Here is an 18127-nt window from a genome sequence, read left to right as displayed (position 1 = left end):
CACTTTGGTCATTGAGATTGAAAATCAATAGAAGTGGTCCCTAAGATTGTCCAACATCCATTATTTTGGTTATTCTGTTAAAAACTCCGTTAAGTGTCCCGGAGCTCTTAGCCAAAAGTTTGGGCAATTTTCAAAGCTTTATAACTCAATTGTTTCTTAACCAAATTCGATCCATAATATATCAAAATGAAGATAGGAAAGTGTAGAACAAGATTATACCAATTTGGAAGCCCAATGGTTGCTGGAGGTGACCAGAAAATAGCCTGAAATATGACTAGTCTGCCGAAAAACTGGAACACTCGCCGGAAATTGGGTAAATTTTAAACGTTCATAACTTCTTCAATACTTAACGAAATCAAGTGATTCAAAAATGAAAATCATACTTCTTGACGCGAGGAAGAGAATGGTACCATTAGAAATGGCTAAATCATCGTGATTTGGCTGAAAAACAGCTTAAAAGTGGCTGTCTTTGTCTCGAGTTAACCACTTTCGAGCTGTTTTCAGTCAAACTGCGGCAAATTAGCCATCGAGAAAGATACCATTCTCTTCATTGTCTCATTGAGAAGTATGATTTTTATTTTTGAATCACTCAATTTCGTTGAGTATTGAAGAAGTTATGAACGTTTAAAATTTACCTAGTTTCTGGCAAGTTTTTTAGTTTTCCCCCGGACCAGTCACATTTCAAGCTATTTTTCAACCATCTCTGGCAACCATTGGGCTTCCAAATAGGTATAATCTTTTTCTGCACTTTCCTATCTTCATTTTGATACAATATGGGTTGAATTTGGTTAAGAAACGATTGAGTTACGAAGCTTTGAAAATTGCCCAAACTTCCGGCCAAGAGCTCTGGGACAATTAACAGAGTTTTTGACGGAAGGACCAAAATAATGGATGGTGAACAATCTCAGGGACCATTTCTATTGATTTTCAATCTCAGGGACCAAAGTGATATGTTATGTGATAGGATATTGTTGGTGATATTTGTACAAGGTTGGGATATGATGATATTGTTAGCTAACAAGTGTCTTAGAATCATTGGTTGAATGTTGTGGTTGTTAGTTGATGATTAGTTGGGAAAATGTCGTGTAACTACCTTAGCTTGCAATCTGGTATAATACTGGATATTTGTGCAAATGCAAGGTTATGATTTGTAACAGAAGTTTGTAAGTAATACAAGAGGAATTATCAGCATATAAGTAAAGGTTAGAACAAGGGTTCTATTATTATGCAAATCGCAGGAACCATTATGGCTAAAAAGTCTTTTCTTTTTCATGAATTAATTTGTAAATAAAATTCTTAGAAACATAGTTCGACATTTTTTTTTTTTTTTTTTTTTTGTACATAACCGTTTATTCATTTTTCAACTCCGCCGTGTAAGTTTATCTTACATTGCCGGTCCCAAGCCCGGATAAAGGAGGAGGGGGAGGGCGTCAGGTAGTCGACAGCCGGCACTCCATGATCACGTCGAATCTTTATGAAAATGAATCCAGAACGAAATCGCGCTAAAGCTAGGGCGTCACCCGTAAGTGGCGCGCTGTGTGGCCTGAGCACAGTGATAAGTGAGCAAGGGTCGCTGTATCTCCATCGGCACCCGGATGCAGTGTTAAATGAGCAAGGGGGCTATAGAAACTTCTTTTCGAACGACTCCACTCAAAGTTGTTTGGGAGCATATGCTCCTATCAACTTTACACGGGACACACAAAAGAAGTACTTTGATCCTATTAGACGGGGAAGGGTGAAGAAGCTAGGACAGAAGGGTAGAGTTCAAGAGAGCAAAATGCGTTTAGGAACGTGGAATATAGGAACCTTGACGGGAAAATCTATGGAAGTAGTAGAAGTTATGGTGAGGAGAAGGATAAATATTATGTGCCTACAAGAAACTAAGTGGGTTGGTCGTAAGGCAAAGGATCTAGAAAACTCAGGGTTTAAACTATGGTATTCGGGCACAAATAGAACGAGAAACGGTGTTGGCATCATCGTGGACAAGACCTTGACACAAGATGTTGTAGATGTCAAGAGGGTAGGAGATAGAATCATGGCAATCAAGATTGTAATAGGACAAGAACTTATCAATGTGATTAGTGCGTACGCACCTCAAGTAGGGTTGGATACGAGTTCGAAGGAGAAATTTTGGAAAGACCTTGGAGACTTGGTGCAAGGAATTGCTCAGACAGAGAAGTTATTTATAGGAGGAGATTTAAATGGACACGTGGGCAGGGAGACAGGCAACTATGGAGGTTTTCATGATGGCCATGGTTTTGGGGAGAGAAACGAGGATGGGGAAGCTATCTTGGATTTTGCAATGGCATATGATCTCTTCTTAGCCAATACTTTCTTTAAGAAGAGAGAAGAACATGTGATCACCTACAAGAGTGGGTCGTCAAAAACACAAATAGATTTTCTTCTAATGAGGAAAGGGGATCGTATAACTTGTAAGGATTGCAAAGTTATACCAGGAGAGAGCGTGGCTAATCAACATCGCTTGTTGGTGATGGATGTACATATCATAAGAGTGAGAAAAAAGAACAAGACTTGGAAGTGCCCAAGGACTAGATGGTGGAATCTAAAAGAAGAAAAACAAGCCATTTTCAAAGAGAAAGTAATCACCCAGTGTGTGTGGGATAGAGAGGGAGAAGCTAACCAAATGTGGGATTCCATGGCTAGTTGTATTCGAAAAGTAGCAAAAGAGGTATTAGGAGAGTCCAAGGGCTTTGCCCCACACCAAAAGGAATCTTGGTGGTGGAATGAGGAGGTACAAACAAAGGTGAAGGCTAAGAAGGAATGTTGTAAAGCCTTATACAAGGATAGGACCGATGAAAATGGTGAAATGTATAGAAAAGCGAAGCAAGAGGCGAAGAAAGCTGTGAGAGAAGCTAAGTTAGCGGCTTATGACGATATGTATAAGCGACTAGATACCAAAGAAGGAGAGTTGGATATCTATAAACTAGCTAGAGCAAGGGAAAAGAAGACAAGGGACCTAAACCAAGTGAGGTGCATCAAGGATGGGGATGGAAAGGTTCTTGCTACAGAGAACGCGGTTAAAGACAGATGGAAATGTTATTTTTATAATCTTTTCAATGAAGGACATGAAAGGAGTGCTTCTTTAGAGGAGTTGAGTAACTCAGAAGAGTGTAGAAACTACTCTTTTTATCGTAGAATTCGGAAGGAAGAAGTGGTTGTAGCTTTGAAGAAGATGAAGCATAGAAAAGCAGTAGGCCCAGACGATATACCAATCAAAGTGTGGAAAGTTTTGGGAGAGACAGGTATAACATGGCTCACTGACCTTTTCAATAGGATTCTGAAAACGAAGAAAATGCCAAATGAGTGGCGAACGAGCACTTTGGTGCCTATCTACAAGAATAAGGGCGATGTACAAAATTGCATGAACTATAGGGGTATTAAGCTAATGAGTCATACAATGAAGCTCTGGGAGAGAGTCATTGAGCATAGATTGAGGCAAGAGACACGGGTTTCGGACAACCAATTCGGGTTCATGCCAGGGCGCTCAACCATGGAGGCAATCTATCTCTTACGAAGATTGATGGAAAGATATAGAGATGGGAAAAAGGATTTACACATGGTCTTTATAGATTTGGAAAAAGCGTATGATAGGGTCCCAAGAGACATTCTTTGGAGGATTTTAGAGAAGAAATGAGTACGAGTAGCATACATCCAAGCTATACAGGATATGTATGAAGGAGCAAAGACTGCCGTAAGAACTCATGAAGGACAAACCGAAAGCTTTCCCATAACTGTAGGATTACATCAAGGTTCATCCTTAAGTCCTTACCTTTTTGCGTTGGTAATGGATGAGTTAACAGGACATATTCAAGATGATATTCCTTGGTGTATGCTTTTCGCAGACGATATAGTGTTGATAGATGAAACTCAGGAAGGGGTAAATGCAAAGCTTAACCTTTGGAGAGAAGTGTTGGAATCTAAAGGTCTTCGCCTAAGCCGATCAAAGACAGAATATATGGAGTGCAAGTTCAGTGCAAATGGAGGCTAAAACGAGTTAGGGGTGAGGATCGGAGATCAAGAAATAACAAAGAGCGACCGTTTTCGTTACCTAGGATCTATCTTGCAAAAGAACGGAGAATTAGATGGAGATCTCAACCATAGAATACAAGCTGGATGGATGAAGTGGAAGAGTGCATCAGGCGTTTTGTGTGACCGCCGTATGCCACTAAAGCTCAAGGGAAAATTCTATAGGACGGCAATAAGGCCGGCGATGCTGTATGGCACAGAATGTTGGGCGGTGAAGCATCAACACGTACACAAAATGGGTGTAGCGGAGATGAGGATGCTTCGTTGGATGTGTGGGCACACGAGAAATGATAAGATTAGGAATGAGGATATCCGGGGTAAAGTAGGAGTAGCCGAAATTGAAGGAAAGATGAGAGAAAATCGGTTACGGTGGTTTGGACATGTGCAAAGAAGGCCTACTGACGCTCCGATTAGAAGATGCGACTATGGGACAGAGGTTCAGGGCCGAAGGGGTAGAGGAAGACCTAGGAAAACTTTGGAAGAGACCCTAAGAAAAGACTTAGAGTACTTGGATCTAACGGAGGACATGACACAGGACAGAACACAATGGCGTTCTAAGATTCATATAGCCGATCCCACTCAGTGACTTGGATTTTCCAAGTCTCCAACCGAGAAGTTTTCCTCACTCGGGAAATTAAGGGAACACTACCTCAACCTACATGCTCCACTCACAAAGCTTCAACATACAAGCTTCAACAAAAGAAAATTCAAAGAACTTAGCGAAGAAGGCTTTGGTGTATTTAACACAATACGTTGAAATGAAGGAAAGCTTATTTATTGATATCCCCGATAAGTTACAAATATGTACATATACTTGAGTCAAAATAAACAAACAAGAAGGAGCCTTCACAAAGGTTGCTTAGGAGAAGTCTCAGCAGTCGGTAGAGCCCCAGAAAGAGAAGGCACCGGAGGGGGATCATTCGGAGCCTCAGTACTGGACAGAACCCTAGAAGGAGGAGGCATCAGAGGTTGATCATTTGGAGCTTCATTAAGCGGTACAGCCCTAGAAGACGAAGGCAATAAATGCCTTTGGAACAAACCCACAAATCTCTGATGATCAAGTAAAACCTGACCATCAGATTCCTTCATCTGGTCAAGCTTCCTCTTCATGTTTGTAGCATAGTCATGTGCGAGTCGGTGCAACTGTTTATTCTCATGCTTGAGCCCTCTAATCTCCTGTTTGAGACTCATCACTTCAGCCGCCAATGATTCAACTTGGCGGGTTCGAGCAAATAGGCGTTGGGCCATATTAGACACAGAACCTGCACACTGAACACTGAGAGCCAGAGAATCCTTAACAGCCAACTCATCAGACCGTTTGGAAAGTAGTCTGTTATCTTTGGGAGTGAGAAGGTTCCTGGCCACTACCGCAGCGGTCATATCATTCTTCATCACAGAATCCCCAACGGTAAGAGGACCAGTAGGGGAGACGAATGATGGGCGCCATATGTTGTCTGGAGAAGGTGAGACTGCCTCTTCAACAAGGTTCAAGTCAAAACGACGGTCGGAGGGGCCAGACATTTTCAAAGGTGTTGAAGAGAGAAGAGGTCGGACAAATCAAGATCTTAGAAATGCAAGAATAGAGCTTCTACTGGTGGATATTCAAGTGTGCTTTGGAACTTAATGTCAGCCCCTATAAAAATCTACACTCGACGAAGCTTCAGAAATCGAAGAGGCGCCTGCTCAGAAATCGAAGAGGCGTTTGCTTTCTCAAAAGCTGGGCTGCTCAGAGACCACGAGGGTCGATCTCAGAAATCGAAGAGGCGTTTGCTTTCTCAAAAGCTGGGCTGCTCAAAAACCACGAAGGCCGATCTCAGAAATCGAAGAGGCTTGCTTTCTCAAAAGCTGGGCTGCTCAGAGACCACGAGGGCCAATCTTAGAAATCGAAGAGGCACCTACTTTTCCAGCCTTGTCAGCACCTGTCACACGCACACTCAGCTTTGCGGAAACTATGGGCATTCTGTCGAAGATTTCTGGCGAAGTAGAAAGCACATGAATCGTATTGTTCAATCACCCACTTCCCACACGCAACAGTAGCTCATGGGTACCACAGATAACTTTGCCAAAGTTCTCTGACAAAGTTGAGACACGTGAAGCTTGTAGCTCCCACTACATCGCTCTGACCAAGAAGGGTAAAAGAATAGCAAAGAAACAACACTAACAAAGTTTAGACACATAAATTTTGAAGGTCTAGCTACCATATTATTACCCACAAGGCTAAAGGAACAGTACCACTGCTGGATAATTGGAAAGTCCCGGTGTGTCAACCTCTAGCAAACATGCCCAACCTTTACTCACATTCGAGAAAACACTCCCAACAAGATTGCTTGCTCCAAAATCGAAGAGGCACCGCCCTCCGAATCTCGAGAGCCAGACTCCCAACATGATTACTTTCTAAAAAATCGAAGAGAGGGTAAAGGAACAGTACCACTGCTGGATAATTGGAAAGTCCCTGTGTGTCAACCTCTGTGCTTCGTGGCAAGGTAGACTAGCAAACATGCCCAACCTTTACTCACATTCGAGAAAACACTCCTAACAAGATTGCTTGCTCCAAAATCGAAGAGGCACCGCCCTCCGAATCTCGAGAGCCAGACTCCCAACATGATTACTTTCTCAAAAATCGAAGACACCGCTCTCCGAATCTCGAGAGCCAGACCCCCAGCAAGATTGCTTTCTCAAAAATCGAAGAGGCATCGTTCTCCGAATCTCGAGAGCTAGATCCCCGACAGGATTGCTTGTTCAAAAACCGAAGAGGCACCACTTTCCCAACTTCAAGAGCTGGATCTCCTTGGATAAAGCTTGTCTGTAATCTTCACACGCAACATCAGCTTTCCAGATACCACAGACCACTTTTTCAAAGTGCTCTGACAGAGTTAAAACATGTGAAGCTGGCAGCTCCCACTACCGTGCTATGACCAAGCAGGGTAAAGGAATAACATTATTACTTGATGTTAGGGAGACCCCTATATATGTCGACCTTCATCCCCAACGGACAGGCAGACCTGCAAAAATGCTCAACCCTTCCTCTTATTTGAGAGGGCACTCCCAACGAAGCCTTTCAAAATATTCAGCTTTCTTTCCCCCCGATAACACCTCTGTAAACAAGCTATACTAGAGCAAGAATATCTCATATCATCAGGGTTAAAAGCAAGAGTATCCCATATCATGTTTTTTCCCTGTCTTTTCCTTTGGCCTTGTTCTTACCTGCAAGACAAGGAGAATGAGAGCAATCAGTCAGCACTTGGAATCAAGCTTCCAGCCAGGAACTGACTGCCTGGAACCCCTTACCTGATTACTTACCTGGCATTGCTCTCGGGTACTCATCTTCAACATCTTATGCTTCCAGGGAAGATACCGCATCTGCCTGAGGAACAGATAGGGCAAGTGAGAAGGATACAAGGAAGCATGTGGAGACAAGCGTAACAGCACACGTGCCGATACATCCACTACTCTGTCAAAAGCAAAAGTATCCCATATCAGCAGGGTCGAACGTACTCTAGATTTGATGGACTTGTTTTGACCCTCAAATTCTTCAGTCGGCCTTATACTCTGGAGGAAACCAGAAAACCCTCCAGCCCAGTTCAAGAATAAGCCTGTGGAAAGTTACTTCTTCAAAAGCAAAAGTATCCCATATCATCTCTTCTCATTTTTCTTCTCTTTATCCTTCATGCTGCCTGCAAGATAGGGAGAATGTGAACAATCAGCCGGAGCTCTGATTGCTTACCTTGTCTGTCACCTCTTTCAGCAGATCCCCTAGCTCGGCGACTTGGGGGACTCCTACTACATGGTTTGTATCGCGCTTGACCAAGCTTGAAACTACAAGTAAGCTTCAAGTGAAATTGATACATTACCTTGTGCATCTCCACCAGTTACAGATACCACCCCTGGATGGAGGAAGAGTACTTCCAGAGAAGATGCCACATCTACCTATGAGACAGATAAGGCAAGTCAAGACGATACCACACTCCGGTACTTAGAAGTTTCGTGGTTACGAGATCATTCTCCCACAATATTTCCTAATGTCATTTGTACTAAATCATTCACTTGTACTCACTAAAGGAGAGCTTGAACCTATGTACTTGTGTAAACCCTTCACAATTAATGAGAACTCATCTATTCCGTGGACGTAGCCAATCTGGGTGAACCACGTACATCTTGTGTTTGCTTTCCTATCTCTATCCATTTATATACTTATCTACACTAATGACCGGAGCAATCTAGCGAAGATCACAAAAAGTGACCGTTTTCGTTACCTAGGATCTATCTTGCAAGAGAACGGAGACTTAGATGGAGATCTCAACCATAGAATACAAGCTGGATGGATGAAGTGTAAGAGTGCATCCGGCGTGTTTGTGTGACCGTCGTAGGCCACTGAAACTCAAGGGAAAATTTTATAGGACGGCAATAAGGCCGCGATGTTGTATGGCACAGAATGTTGGGCGGTGAAGCATCAACACGTACACAAAATGGGTGTAGCGGAGATGAGGATGCTTCGTGGGAGGTATGGGCACACGAGAAAGGATAAGATTGAGAATGAGGATATCCGAGGTAAAGTAGGAGTAGCCAAAATTGAAGGAAATATGAGAGAAAATCGGTTCCGGTGGTTTAGACATGTGCAAAGAAGGCCTACTGGCGCTCCGGTTCGAAAATGTGATTACGGGACAGAGGTTCAGGGCCGAAGGGATTGAGGAAGACCCAGGAAAACTTTGGAATAGACCCTAGGAAAAGACTTGAGTACTTGGATCTAACGGAGGACATGACACAAAACCGAGCGCAATGGCGTTCTAGGATTCATATAGCCGACCCCACTTAGTGGGAAAAGGCTTTGTTGTTGTTGTTGTTTGTTGTAACCGTTTATTCATTTTTCCAAACACAAGAATGAGTTTTTTACTTGAATTAGATAGAGAAAATTACTTATGCATAACATGTTGCCGCTACTACAAAATGATAATTTAGCGAGAAATATCATTTAACGACGAATATATTACCGCTGAAGAACGTATTGTAGTGTAGCGTATGTGAAATACACATCCTTGAAATGTATATTTGTATATAGTTTGACAGGTGATCATGAGAATGTCTTTTACTTTTGGTTAAATGGTAAGCATGAGAATGTCAGTAGGAAGTCATTTTAGTACATTAAAGTTGTACTTTTGACTTATACGATCAACTTCGAAGTTTGGTCCCCGTGAAGCGTTTAGTAGAGTACTAATTAATGTTGAACTGCATTAATAACTCTAAGCTTTCAAAGTGTTGCTCCCAAATGTTCAAGGGCATGTCACATGTGCTTGTCTGGGAACAGAAAAATCGGTGGCATAAATGCCAGTTGAGGAATGTAAAGTAACATATGATTGCTATTATACACCATTTAGTTGAGAAATAATAATGTTATGGGGTCCAATCTTGACAAATTTCATTTGAAAATTGATTGTATTCCAATTTAATCTTTTCCCTGGTAAAGAAATTGGGTAAAAAAAAGGTAAGATGCCCTTACAATATCTTACAAGTAACAAGACAATAATATTGTTATGAAAATATGACCAAAAAGATTGAAGAACAGTAGGAAAGGCATAAAATCAGCATCAAGTCTCGAGCATCGTAGATTTGGACTCCAATATCTGATTTGTGCTCAAGATCAATCGTTTTGAACGGTGAGGCAAACAACACTGAGCGCTTTGCCCTGACGTATGGGCATTTTTTATCAAATTACTAACACAAAACGGGATTTAAGCTTTTATTATTTGTTTAATTCATTTCCTATTCGTACTCCTAGAAAGTCCATATAAGGTGCTATGGTTGTAATCATTCGTATTATTACTCAATTATAAATTTTGAGGTTTTCTTAATTCTTGGTGGATTCCAGTTTAATAGTAGATGATAATTTAGATTATTTTGTATACATTGCACCAGACACTCAAGCTTGCACCTGTGTTTAAAGGTGTCTCAAATGCTTGAGCAGTGCAGAAAGAATTTTAATAAGCATGAAGCGGAATTTCTTATTGTTGAACAGTACAAGAATTGATCAAACAAATTACAATATAAATAGTTCCATTCCTAATCATATCAAGGTCTTTTGCAATAATACTCAACATGTCTTAATAATTAAGATGCAAGTTTTGGGACGGTATAGGTTGTTGACCCGTCTCAACGAATCTTGCACAACAAGAAAATGCCTTCCAGAATTATAGGTTTCTACACTCTCACCATTAAAAATTTGGTGTTATATATAATGGTTCTTTGAAAATTTGTGCAGGTTTTTAGTTCTTTTGATTTGCCATATTCGAGTTTAGTTCATGAAATATCTGTTGGAGAATAGAATTCCACATAATATCACCGATGCCTTTTATAATATATAGGTGATTAAGACGAACATTGTTGACCATGTTGGGCCTGAAAATTTATCGATATCAATGTCCTAATGATCTCATTCATAAGGATTTTTGAAGGGCTGAAGTTGATTCTTTGGAGTGAAGAAATTTTTTTTTTTCCAGTAATTTATAAATGCAAAGGTCGTAATACAAGGTAGCTGCATAACAGCAGAATCAAACAAGTACAACAACACAACCCACAATTTCAAGATAATAAAGTTACAACAACCTCATTTCTCTCTCCATGTAGGACTTTATTCTATAGCTATTTATATGCTACTCATCTCTTATTTGGAAGGAAAAGTAGCTAGTCTAGTTTAGGGAACAGTGGGAGGTAACGGCTTCCCAAGGAATGGATGCGGAGGAAATGGCTTCCCAAGGAATGGATGCGGAGGAAATGGCTTCTTGAATTTTGGAATCGGCTTCTTGAAGATTGGATGGGGAAACGGCTTCTTGTAAACTGGAATTGGTGGAGGAAGTGGCTTCTTGTAAACTGGAATTGGCGGAGGAAGTGGCTTCTTGTAAACTGGAATTGGCGGAGGAAGTGGCTTCTTGTAAACTGGAATTGGCGGAAGAAGTGGCTTCTTGAATTTTGGAAGTGGATGGAAAATTGGCTTCTTCAGAAATGGCTTTTCTTCCACAACCGGAACCGGTGGATGACCCTTTTTGTAGGGAGGAATCTTATAGACTGGAGCTGGTGGAGGGAGTGGCTTGAAAAAGGGCTTTGGAGGAAAGATATGAGGTGGAGCCGGCTTCTTGAAGAATGGCTTGTGTGGAGGCAATTTAAATTTGTCTTCTTCATTGACTTCTGCAGCTTCTGCTCTTTGCAGCTCTTCATTATGGACATAGTATAGATACAGAGACGTGCATAAGATCATTACGTATGAGGAGAAAAACAAATATATATGCTTAACTAATAACCAAGAATATATACAAAATGATTATCAAATAACTACCACTTAATCACACATTAGACTAATCCATGATTACATATGAGTCTTACATAATGGAAAAGGAAACTAAGATTAGGTAGGTTCAACTACGGCCCTATTCAACAATGTATCAATATTATTAACTATTTAGTATTTAGGTCTTCTCTCAAAAATCAACGTTGCAAAAAACCATGCAAATGCGACACAATTTAACTACTCAATAAATGGTTGACATTTTAGAGTACTTTGGTTCTTAAAAGGAAACTATATAAGTACATATATATTACCTGAAAAAGCTTTGGCTGCTGCTTGTTCACCAGTTACCTCAATGGTCTCTCCATTGCTATAGCAGAAGCTTGCAGCAAAGAAGCATAACCAGAGACCCAGAAGAGCCCCTTGAAAAGCAACACGAATCGGCATTGAGAATTAAGCCTTTCTAATGCTACCACTGGATATACTAACTGTGCAAAAGTGCTTAATCCAAACGTACCATTTGGTTTTGGTGCTTTATCAGTTCCACAGGCCTTGTTATTTATAGCAAGTGTGATGAGCTGTTTAGGAGGCTTTGGCCCTATTAATTAATTGAGGCTTTTTTTTTTTGTTTTTTTTGGAAGCTGAGAATAGCATTACCAGGTAAAGATGCCAAACATTACTAGGAAAGGCTACATCAAGGCATGCAAATAACTAAGATGCAAATAAGCCGAGCAGTGAAGGGAGGTACAAGGAAAAGACGCTTCAACCAAGTTAAAACGTCGCCCCCTTCACTGCCGATATTAAGATTAAGGGGGACATGATAAGCCATCATTGTTAAGAACATGAACCAACAAAGATGGAGGTCTATTTACCCATGTTACATTGCACATCTCCGTATTTCTCATCTACACCAATGGTATTAGCAGTGTACAATGATACAACATCCTTACAAGAGATTTTTCTATGTAGTCGGAACACAAGTGAGTACATCGTATCTTATAATATAAATGAAGACGAATAAAATTTTAAGTATTTTCTTCACTTGTATTGTGACACCTGTTATGCCAGCTCGTGTTTCGAATCCACTTAAAAAATCTCATGCCCACGTGCTGTGCAGCTCTGATGATGTTTATTTTCATTAATGACTACCCTAACTACTACCAGTGTCATTTAGCTTTTCTGCTTTTACAATTTTGTCAAACAGTATTAATGCTGAGTAAGGATAATTTTGAGGCCTTCTCAGATCAACTCTGCCCATGTGTGACATGTCGGTCGGCGTTGTTTTTTTCTTCCTTTAAAAAAGAAAGACACTGATGGCGAACAAAAGTTATCCACTCCTTTCGCATTTAAAGGAGGGTAGTTAAGCATTGCACTCTACCATGATCATAATCAAGCAACTTCACAGCTTACAAAGTATCGAAATCAAGACCTCCCCTTATTTTCTTTAGGGAGTTACTGTCCGCACTTTTCTACTGAGCCACTTGTTGGTACGCATTGTTGGCTACTAACTATCTAATGATATTCTACTTTCAACTCATAATATGCACTTTTTAGCAATTGAGGGGTGATTTTAACTTGGGACATATTGTAACGTTGAGAAGAAAAATATCTATACACTAATAACTGAATTAGTCCCTCGGCCCAACAAATAGACATCACTTGAATTAGCTTATCATATCCCCAAACAGTATCACAAGACATTTTTGGTCTCGATAACTTACTATATCTCAGTCACCGGAAGTTACAAAACTTGGTCTTCAAATAAAGTACTGACCTCTACCTCTTCTCACCCAACAGCGATAAAACTGCATGCCGATACCTAAGGAATGTAATCTAGACGCATAAGCGTCTAGGTTCAGAGTTGTACCGTAACAAGTCCGCTATTATTGTAGGGCAGCTAGAAAGATTGGACGATCAATGCTTGGCTAACAAGTTCATTGATCATCTTATTCTCCATTAAATCACATTGTGCCCTTCCCTACAAGTTATGTAATTCAGCACCTATGCTTTTCAGAATCGACCAAATATTTCGGCGTCGACATTTTCTACAATTTGAACATATCAAATGCTTGAATATATCAATCCAATCAATTATAAGAGTGTAGCGTCAGGAAGTAATGAAGGTAAACAAGTTACCGTACCTTCCATGCTCTTCATCCAAAATCAAACAAAGCTACTGCATCTCATATCAGTTTCCTTTTTATGTCAAACAATGCATATCAGTTAACGCTGGCCTGGGACATTTGGAACTACTCCCTTCAGGAAGGCCAGATTTGCTCGTCTTCGTTTGATCACGTTCCCTTGTTAGCCATCTAGAAAAGAAAGAGGAAAACATGAAATGGTTATAATGTTCCTAAATACTAGATGTAAATATAAGTGACAACTGAACATATGGACAAGCAAATGACCCTCAACGAACAGAATGTCCGACCATTAGCAAGAATGTTCCGACTACACATTTGAGTGAACTTTTCCAAGCATTTATAATTAAAGCCACAAAGGACAGGCAACACCGATCCAACGGAGAAGGCCAAAATACTAAAAATGTTGAAGTGAGAAGTATGTTCTATTGATTCAACGTTAACCCACCTATTTGAGAAAATCCACAAGAGTGCATTGGACTAAACCAAATCAAAGGCAGGCTTTTCTTCAACGGAACTGTAATTCAGACATGCCTATTTACCTACAAATTACAACAACTGTTGGAGGTCTTCTTGAGCTCAATTTCAAATACTCAAATGATATGACCTCTCCGAGACAATTATCAAATTATATAAATGTACCTTATAGATATGAACAAGAAGTAATTCAAGTTACACTGTACGCCATGAAACAAGACACGAAAAGTCTGTTGTGAAAAGAAAGAAAAAGAATAAGAAATGGAATTTACTTTCAGACATCGTATTGCTTAGTTGGCACTGTTTCTTTCAGTTTGGCTCTAATTTCAGATGTCGGTGTCCATCTATTTAGTTATCACTTTCAACAATGGTATCTAACTGTTCCAAGTAAACTCTGGGATACCTTTACAAATTTGATATTACAAAGGACACTAATCTCAAGACCTTCCAAACTATGTGACAAGTCAAAATCAATATGTAACCTTCGAATTATGAACTTTTAAATGAAAGATGTGCAGGAAATGAACGATACGCAGATTTGAATGCACAGAAGAAACAAATTGGCAGGAGCTATTTGCTACACAATGAGACATTATGGGCTTTTGGGGTAAATCAACACTTTAAGCACTATCTGGGGTTAAATCCCAAACTCATTCTGTTTCAGCTTTAACAGGCATTACTTAAATTTGAATTAACTCAACTCCAGGTACTATTGCATTCATTAGTTCTATAATTACTCTTAATACCTCGTGAGCAGGAGCTTGCAGGAGAGCTTGAGGTTGAGGCAGTTTTGAAACAAAGAAGGCTACGAGGGGTAATAGCAGCTGAATAACTGCAAGGAAACCCGAACCCCATTACTTGCATTGTTAGACAAATCATTTTTGCTTAAACTAAAGTTCAAGTTTCAATAGAGGACATAATTAGTAAGCTGAATCACAGAGAAATGATGTCCTCAATTTCAGTTCTAAATCCAATTCAAGAAAAAATGCAAAAAAAAGCATGCTCTTGAAAATTCTTCCTATTTCAAGATAAGGTCTCTCGAAGCTGCTTATAAAATTGAACTCAAACACAATACCTGTCTCCAGATCCATTAGTTTCAAAACTTGAGCCACCAGAGTTATTCCTTCAAACTATTGTGCAAAATCCAGAGAATACGTTACTTGTCCAAAACAACAAATCAGGAAAAACTGACTGCCAAAACCTTTCATCATAGAAAATTATTGTTCTTTCTTGACCCTCATCAGTCGCGTATGCTCCTCGAGTGGCCATCAGACCTTAATAACATCCCTCGTTTTTACAAACATCAATTATTACAGAAAAATTGTGAACAAAGCCAGCTGAAAAGAGCATTCAAGTAAAATCTTTCCAATAGAGATAACCATCAGAATCAATAAAAGGTTGTACCCAGTGCACAAGGCTCCCGCTTTACGCAGGGTCTGGGAGAGGTGAATGTCGGCTAGCCTTACCCCCATTTATGGAGAGGCTGCTCCCAAGTCTCGAACCCGAGACCTACTGCTCATGGGCGAAGGCACTTGCCATCGCACCAAATGCGACCTCTAACCATCAGAATCAATATGGAAGAAAATTAAGGATACGATGCCTTATTCTCCAGCAGATAAGCTGAAGTCGGGATACGACTGATCAACAACAACAACCAACAACAACAAAGCCTTTTTCCCACTAAGTGAGGTTGGTTATATGAACCCTAGAACACCATTACGCTCAGTCCTGTGCCACAACCGATCAACAACACATAAAAAAGCCTATAGGCCACATGTTGGGGCTACAATGACAGGGAAGAAGACTACACAAGCAACACCAGAGAGTTTAACAAACAGTAGAAACATGGAAAACATCACAAAACTAAACCTTTAACATCTCCACAGTTCAGCTAGAGAACAATATTTCCTATACATAGTACTAATGTTTCACATTGAAGAAACAAAACAGCAATAAAACAAATTGAAAAATACCAAAACAGCTAAGCCTTCACTTCCACTTGTTTTGGTCCTTGCGGCAAAAATGCAGGCCTCTCATTATGCACAGTAGATTTTTTCTTGTTCTTGTACAGTGGATTCGACGTCAAGATCCTCATACCCGAATTCCCTTTGATCTCCAAAACTTCGGGCAAGCCATTAATACACCCCTTGGACATCCCTACATCAATCCGAATTGCTCTCTCGTTGCAAACGCCATTAATCCCAAACTCTTGAATGGTATGACCCATAATCATCCTCTTTGCGCCGGGAATGGTAGCTAAAACATGTTCAAGTGCTGAACAATCACACTTATCCTCCAATCCAAGCGAAAACTTCCTTAGCCAAACCACACCATTCGCACCGTGACAAAACTCGGGCGCGATTCTTCCCTTCAACCCATGAATCCAATCCCTCACCTCCTCATTGATCTTCTCCAAACCATACGATACGTGCTGGCTCAAAAGCCCGCCGTGGACGAAAACAGAGTCCCCCACAACCAACACAGCCACGTTATCCGACAAGAACCGCGACGAAATTGGACCGGATGGCCTCAATGCTGCAATTCTTGCCCTAAACCCATCAGCATACTCTTCCTTCACATTCTTAAACCCTAAGGGCACCCCATCAAAGGGATCCTTCGGCTTTTCTAAGCCTTTACAGAGCGACTTCATTCGGTTCCCAATGGAATACCAATCAGCCCAAACCCTAAACTCCTCCAAACCCTTGCGGGTCACAAACCTGAAATCTCCTTCCACATTCATGATCTCGTGGTTGCCGTGCATCGTAATCACCGTGCCGCCGCACCTGGCGGCTTCTCGTTTCAATTTCTCGAGATAATAGAGGATTTTAATCTCGTCGCCGCCCCGGTCCATCACGTCGCCGATCTGGACCACGGTGGTGGACCCCCCGACCCATTTACCCGACTCCGGGTCGATTAATTTAGCAAGCCTCAGCGATTCCTTGGTCTTCTCCAAGTCGCCGTGGAGATCGCCGATTGCAACCAAACGGTCCTGCGGGGGGTAATAGGTTTGCAGCGGTGGGCGAGAGGGCAGGGGATTGTCGGAGCTGTGGCGGGCAGGGAGGGCATTCTGGTGATTTTGAGGGGAGGCGGGAAGTGGATTATTGGGAATTTGGGGTAAGAGGAAGAGGCCGCCGCTGACGGAGAAGTCGACGAACGTGTCGACGAAAGAGGAGAGGAGATTGGGAACGTCTTTGCATGACATGGAGGAAGAGTCCTCCGCGGCGGCTGCTGCCGCTGGTGCGGCGGCTTTTTTCATTTTCTTCTACCGTGTCTTTTCTTTGCGGGGTCCAATTGCAAAGACGGTGTTTGAAGAGTTCAAATCTTCCGCGGCCAAAACTTTCTGTAGCCTCTGTACCTTTTCTAGTTGAGTGACACATGTCATAATGACTTGATTTATCTTTATTTATTTTTATTAAATAGATAAGTTGAAGAGTTAACATTATTAAATGCGTTTTAAATAGATAAGTTGAAGAGTTAATATTATTATGTGCATTTTAAATATTTGCCGTGTGTATAGGTCACAAATAGGATTTTGAGTGCAAAAAATTTGATCTCGTGTTAGGAAGGTCTTTTAAGCGACCGTTAATTTTATTTGATTTATTCATTTGGATGCTCATAAATAAAAAGAGCAAATAAGAACCTCAAAAGAATGATCACTTCCCTATAAATGGAAGAGAAATTTTATTTGATATCATACAACCTTGTGAATTGCCTTTTTTATCCTATTGCGTAATTACCATCAAGTAGAATATAAAATTAATAATAAAACTAAAATTTATCAATTAACTCACATCCAATAATCAAATCTTCCATCACGCAATCTTTATCCTATCATCAAACTCCGATCATGCAATTGTTGTATATCCTATGTTCTTTAAAATGCTTAATGAAGGAGGAAATGATTTAAGAATGTTGGTTAAGACAGAACATGTCTCCTTGTACTCAAGTCCGAACTCCTCCCCAAAAATTACAATAGCTTAGCATATGATAATTTTTAATCTCAAACCACAAACTCATGAGATTAATGCCACAAGCACTTCAAACAGTCCTATGCATTTAACTACTAGATCATGCACTCAGAACCATTTAATTATCTTCAAATAATATGATTTAACTTTCTAAATTGCTGCTTGTTAAGAGTGAGATTTCCAATGTCATGAGTGAGAAACCCTTTTGTCATCCTGCCAAT

The 18127-nt window shown here is 40.6% G+C and overlaps 1 protein-coding gene across 7 annotated transcripts; it reads right to left on the bottom strand.

The window, feature by feature from the left end:
• Positions 1 to 10508: 10508 nt before the first annotated feature.
• LOC103412413 (shewanella-like protein phosphatase 2) lies at positions 10509 to 17323 on the bottom strand. Of its 7 annotated transcripts, none has more exons than XM_070810059.1 (6): positions 15014 to 17323; positions 14685 to 14770; positions 14104 to 14168; positions 13910 to 14003; positions 11635 to 13632; positions 10509 to 11247 (listed from the first exon to the last, which is right to left on the bottom strand). In XM_070810059.1, exon 1 carries the CDS (start codon positions 17192 to 17194, stop codon positions 15920 to 15922), a length of 1275 nt encoding a protein of 424 aa, XP_070666160.1. In that variant the 5' UTR covers positions 17195 to 17323; the 3' UTR covers positions 10509 to 11247; positions 11635 to 13632; positions 13910 to 14003; positions 14104 to 14168; positions 14685 to 14770; positions 15014 to 15919. The 7 variants fall into 7 exon arrangements, with proteins under 7 accessions (XP_070666160.1, XP_070666169.1, XP_070666158.1 ...); XM_070810068.1 differs by having other exon boundaries at positions 14685 to 14762; XM_070810057.1 differs by lacking the exon at positions 14104 to 14168.
• Between the last annotated feature and the right edge of the window lie 804 nt (positions 17324 to 18127).

The sequence above is a fragment of the Malus domestica genome, chromosome 02 (assembly GCF_042453785.1).
Source record: "Malus domestica chromosome 02, GDT2T_hap1".
Lineage (NCBI taxonomy): Eukaryota > Viridiplantae > Streptophyta > Magnoliopsida > Rosales > Rosaceae > Malus > Malus domestica.
This window is presented reverse-complemented; position numbering and strand designations above follow the sequence as displayed.

What these genes read in the sequence shown, in the direction of transcription:
- LOC103412413 (XM_070810059.1), bottom strand. Translation starts at nt 17,194, where the DNA reads ATGAAAAAAGCCGCCGCACCAGCGGCAGCAGCCGCCGCGGAGGACTCT.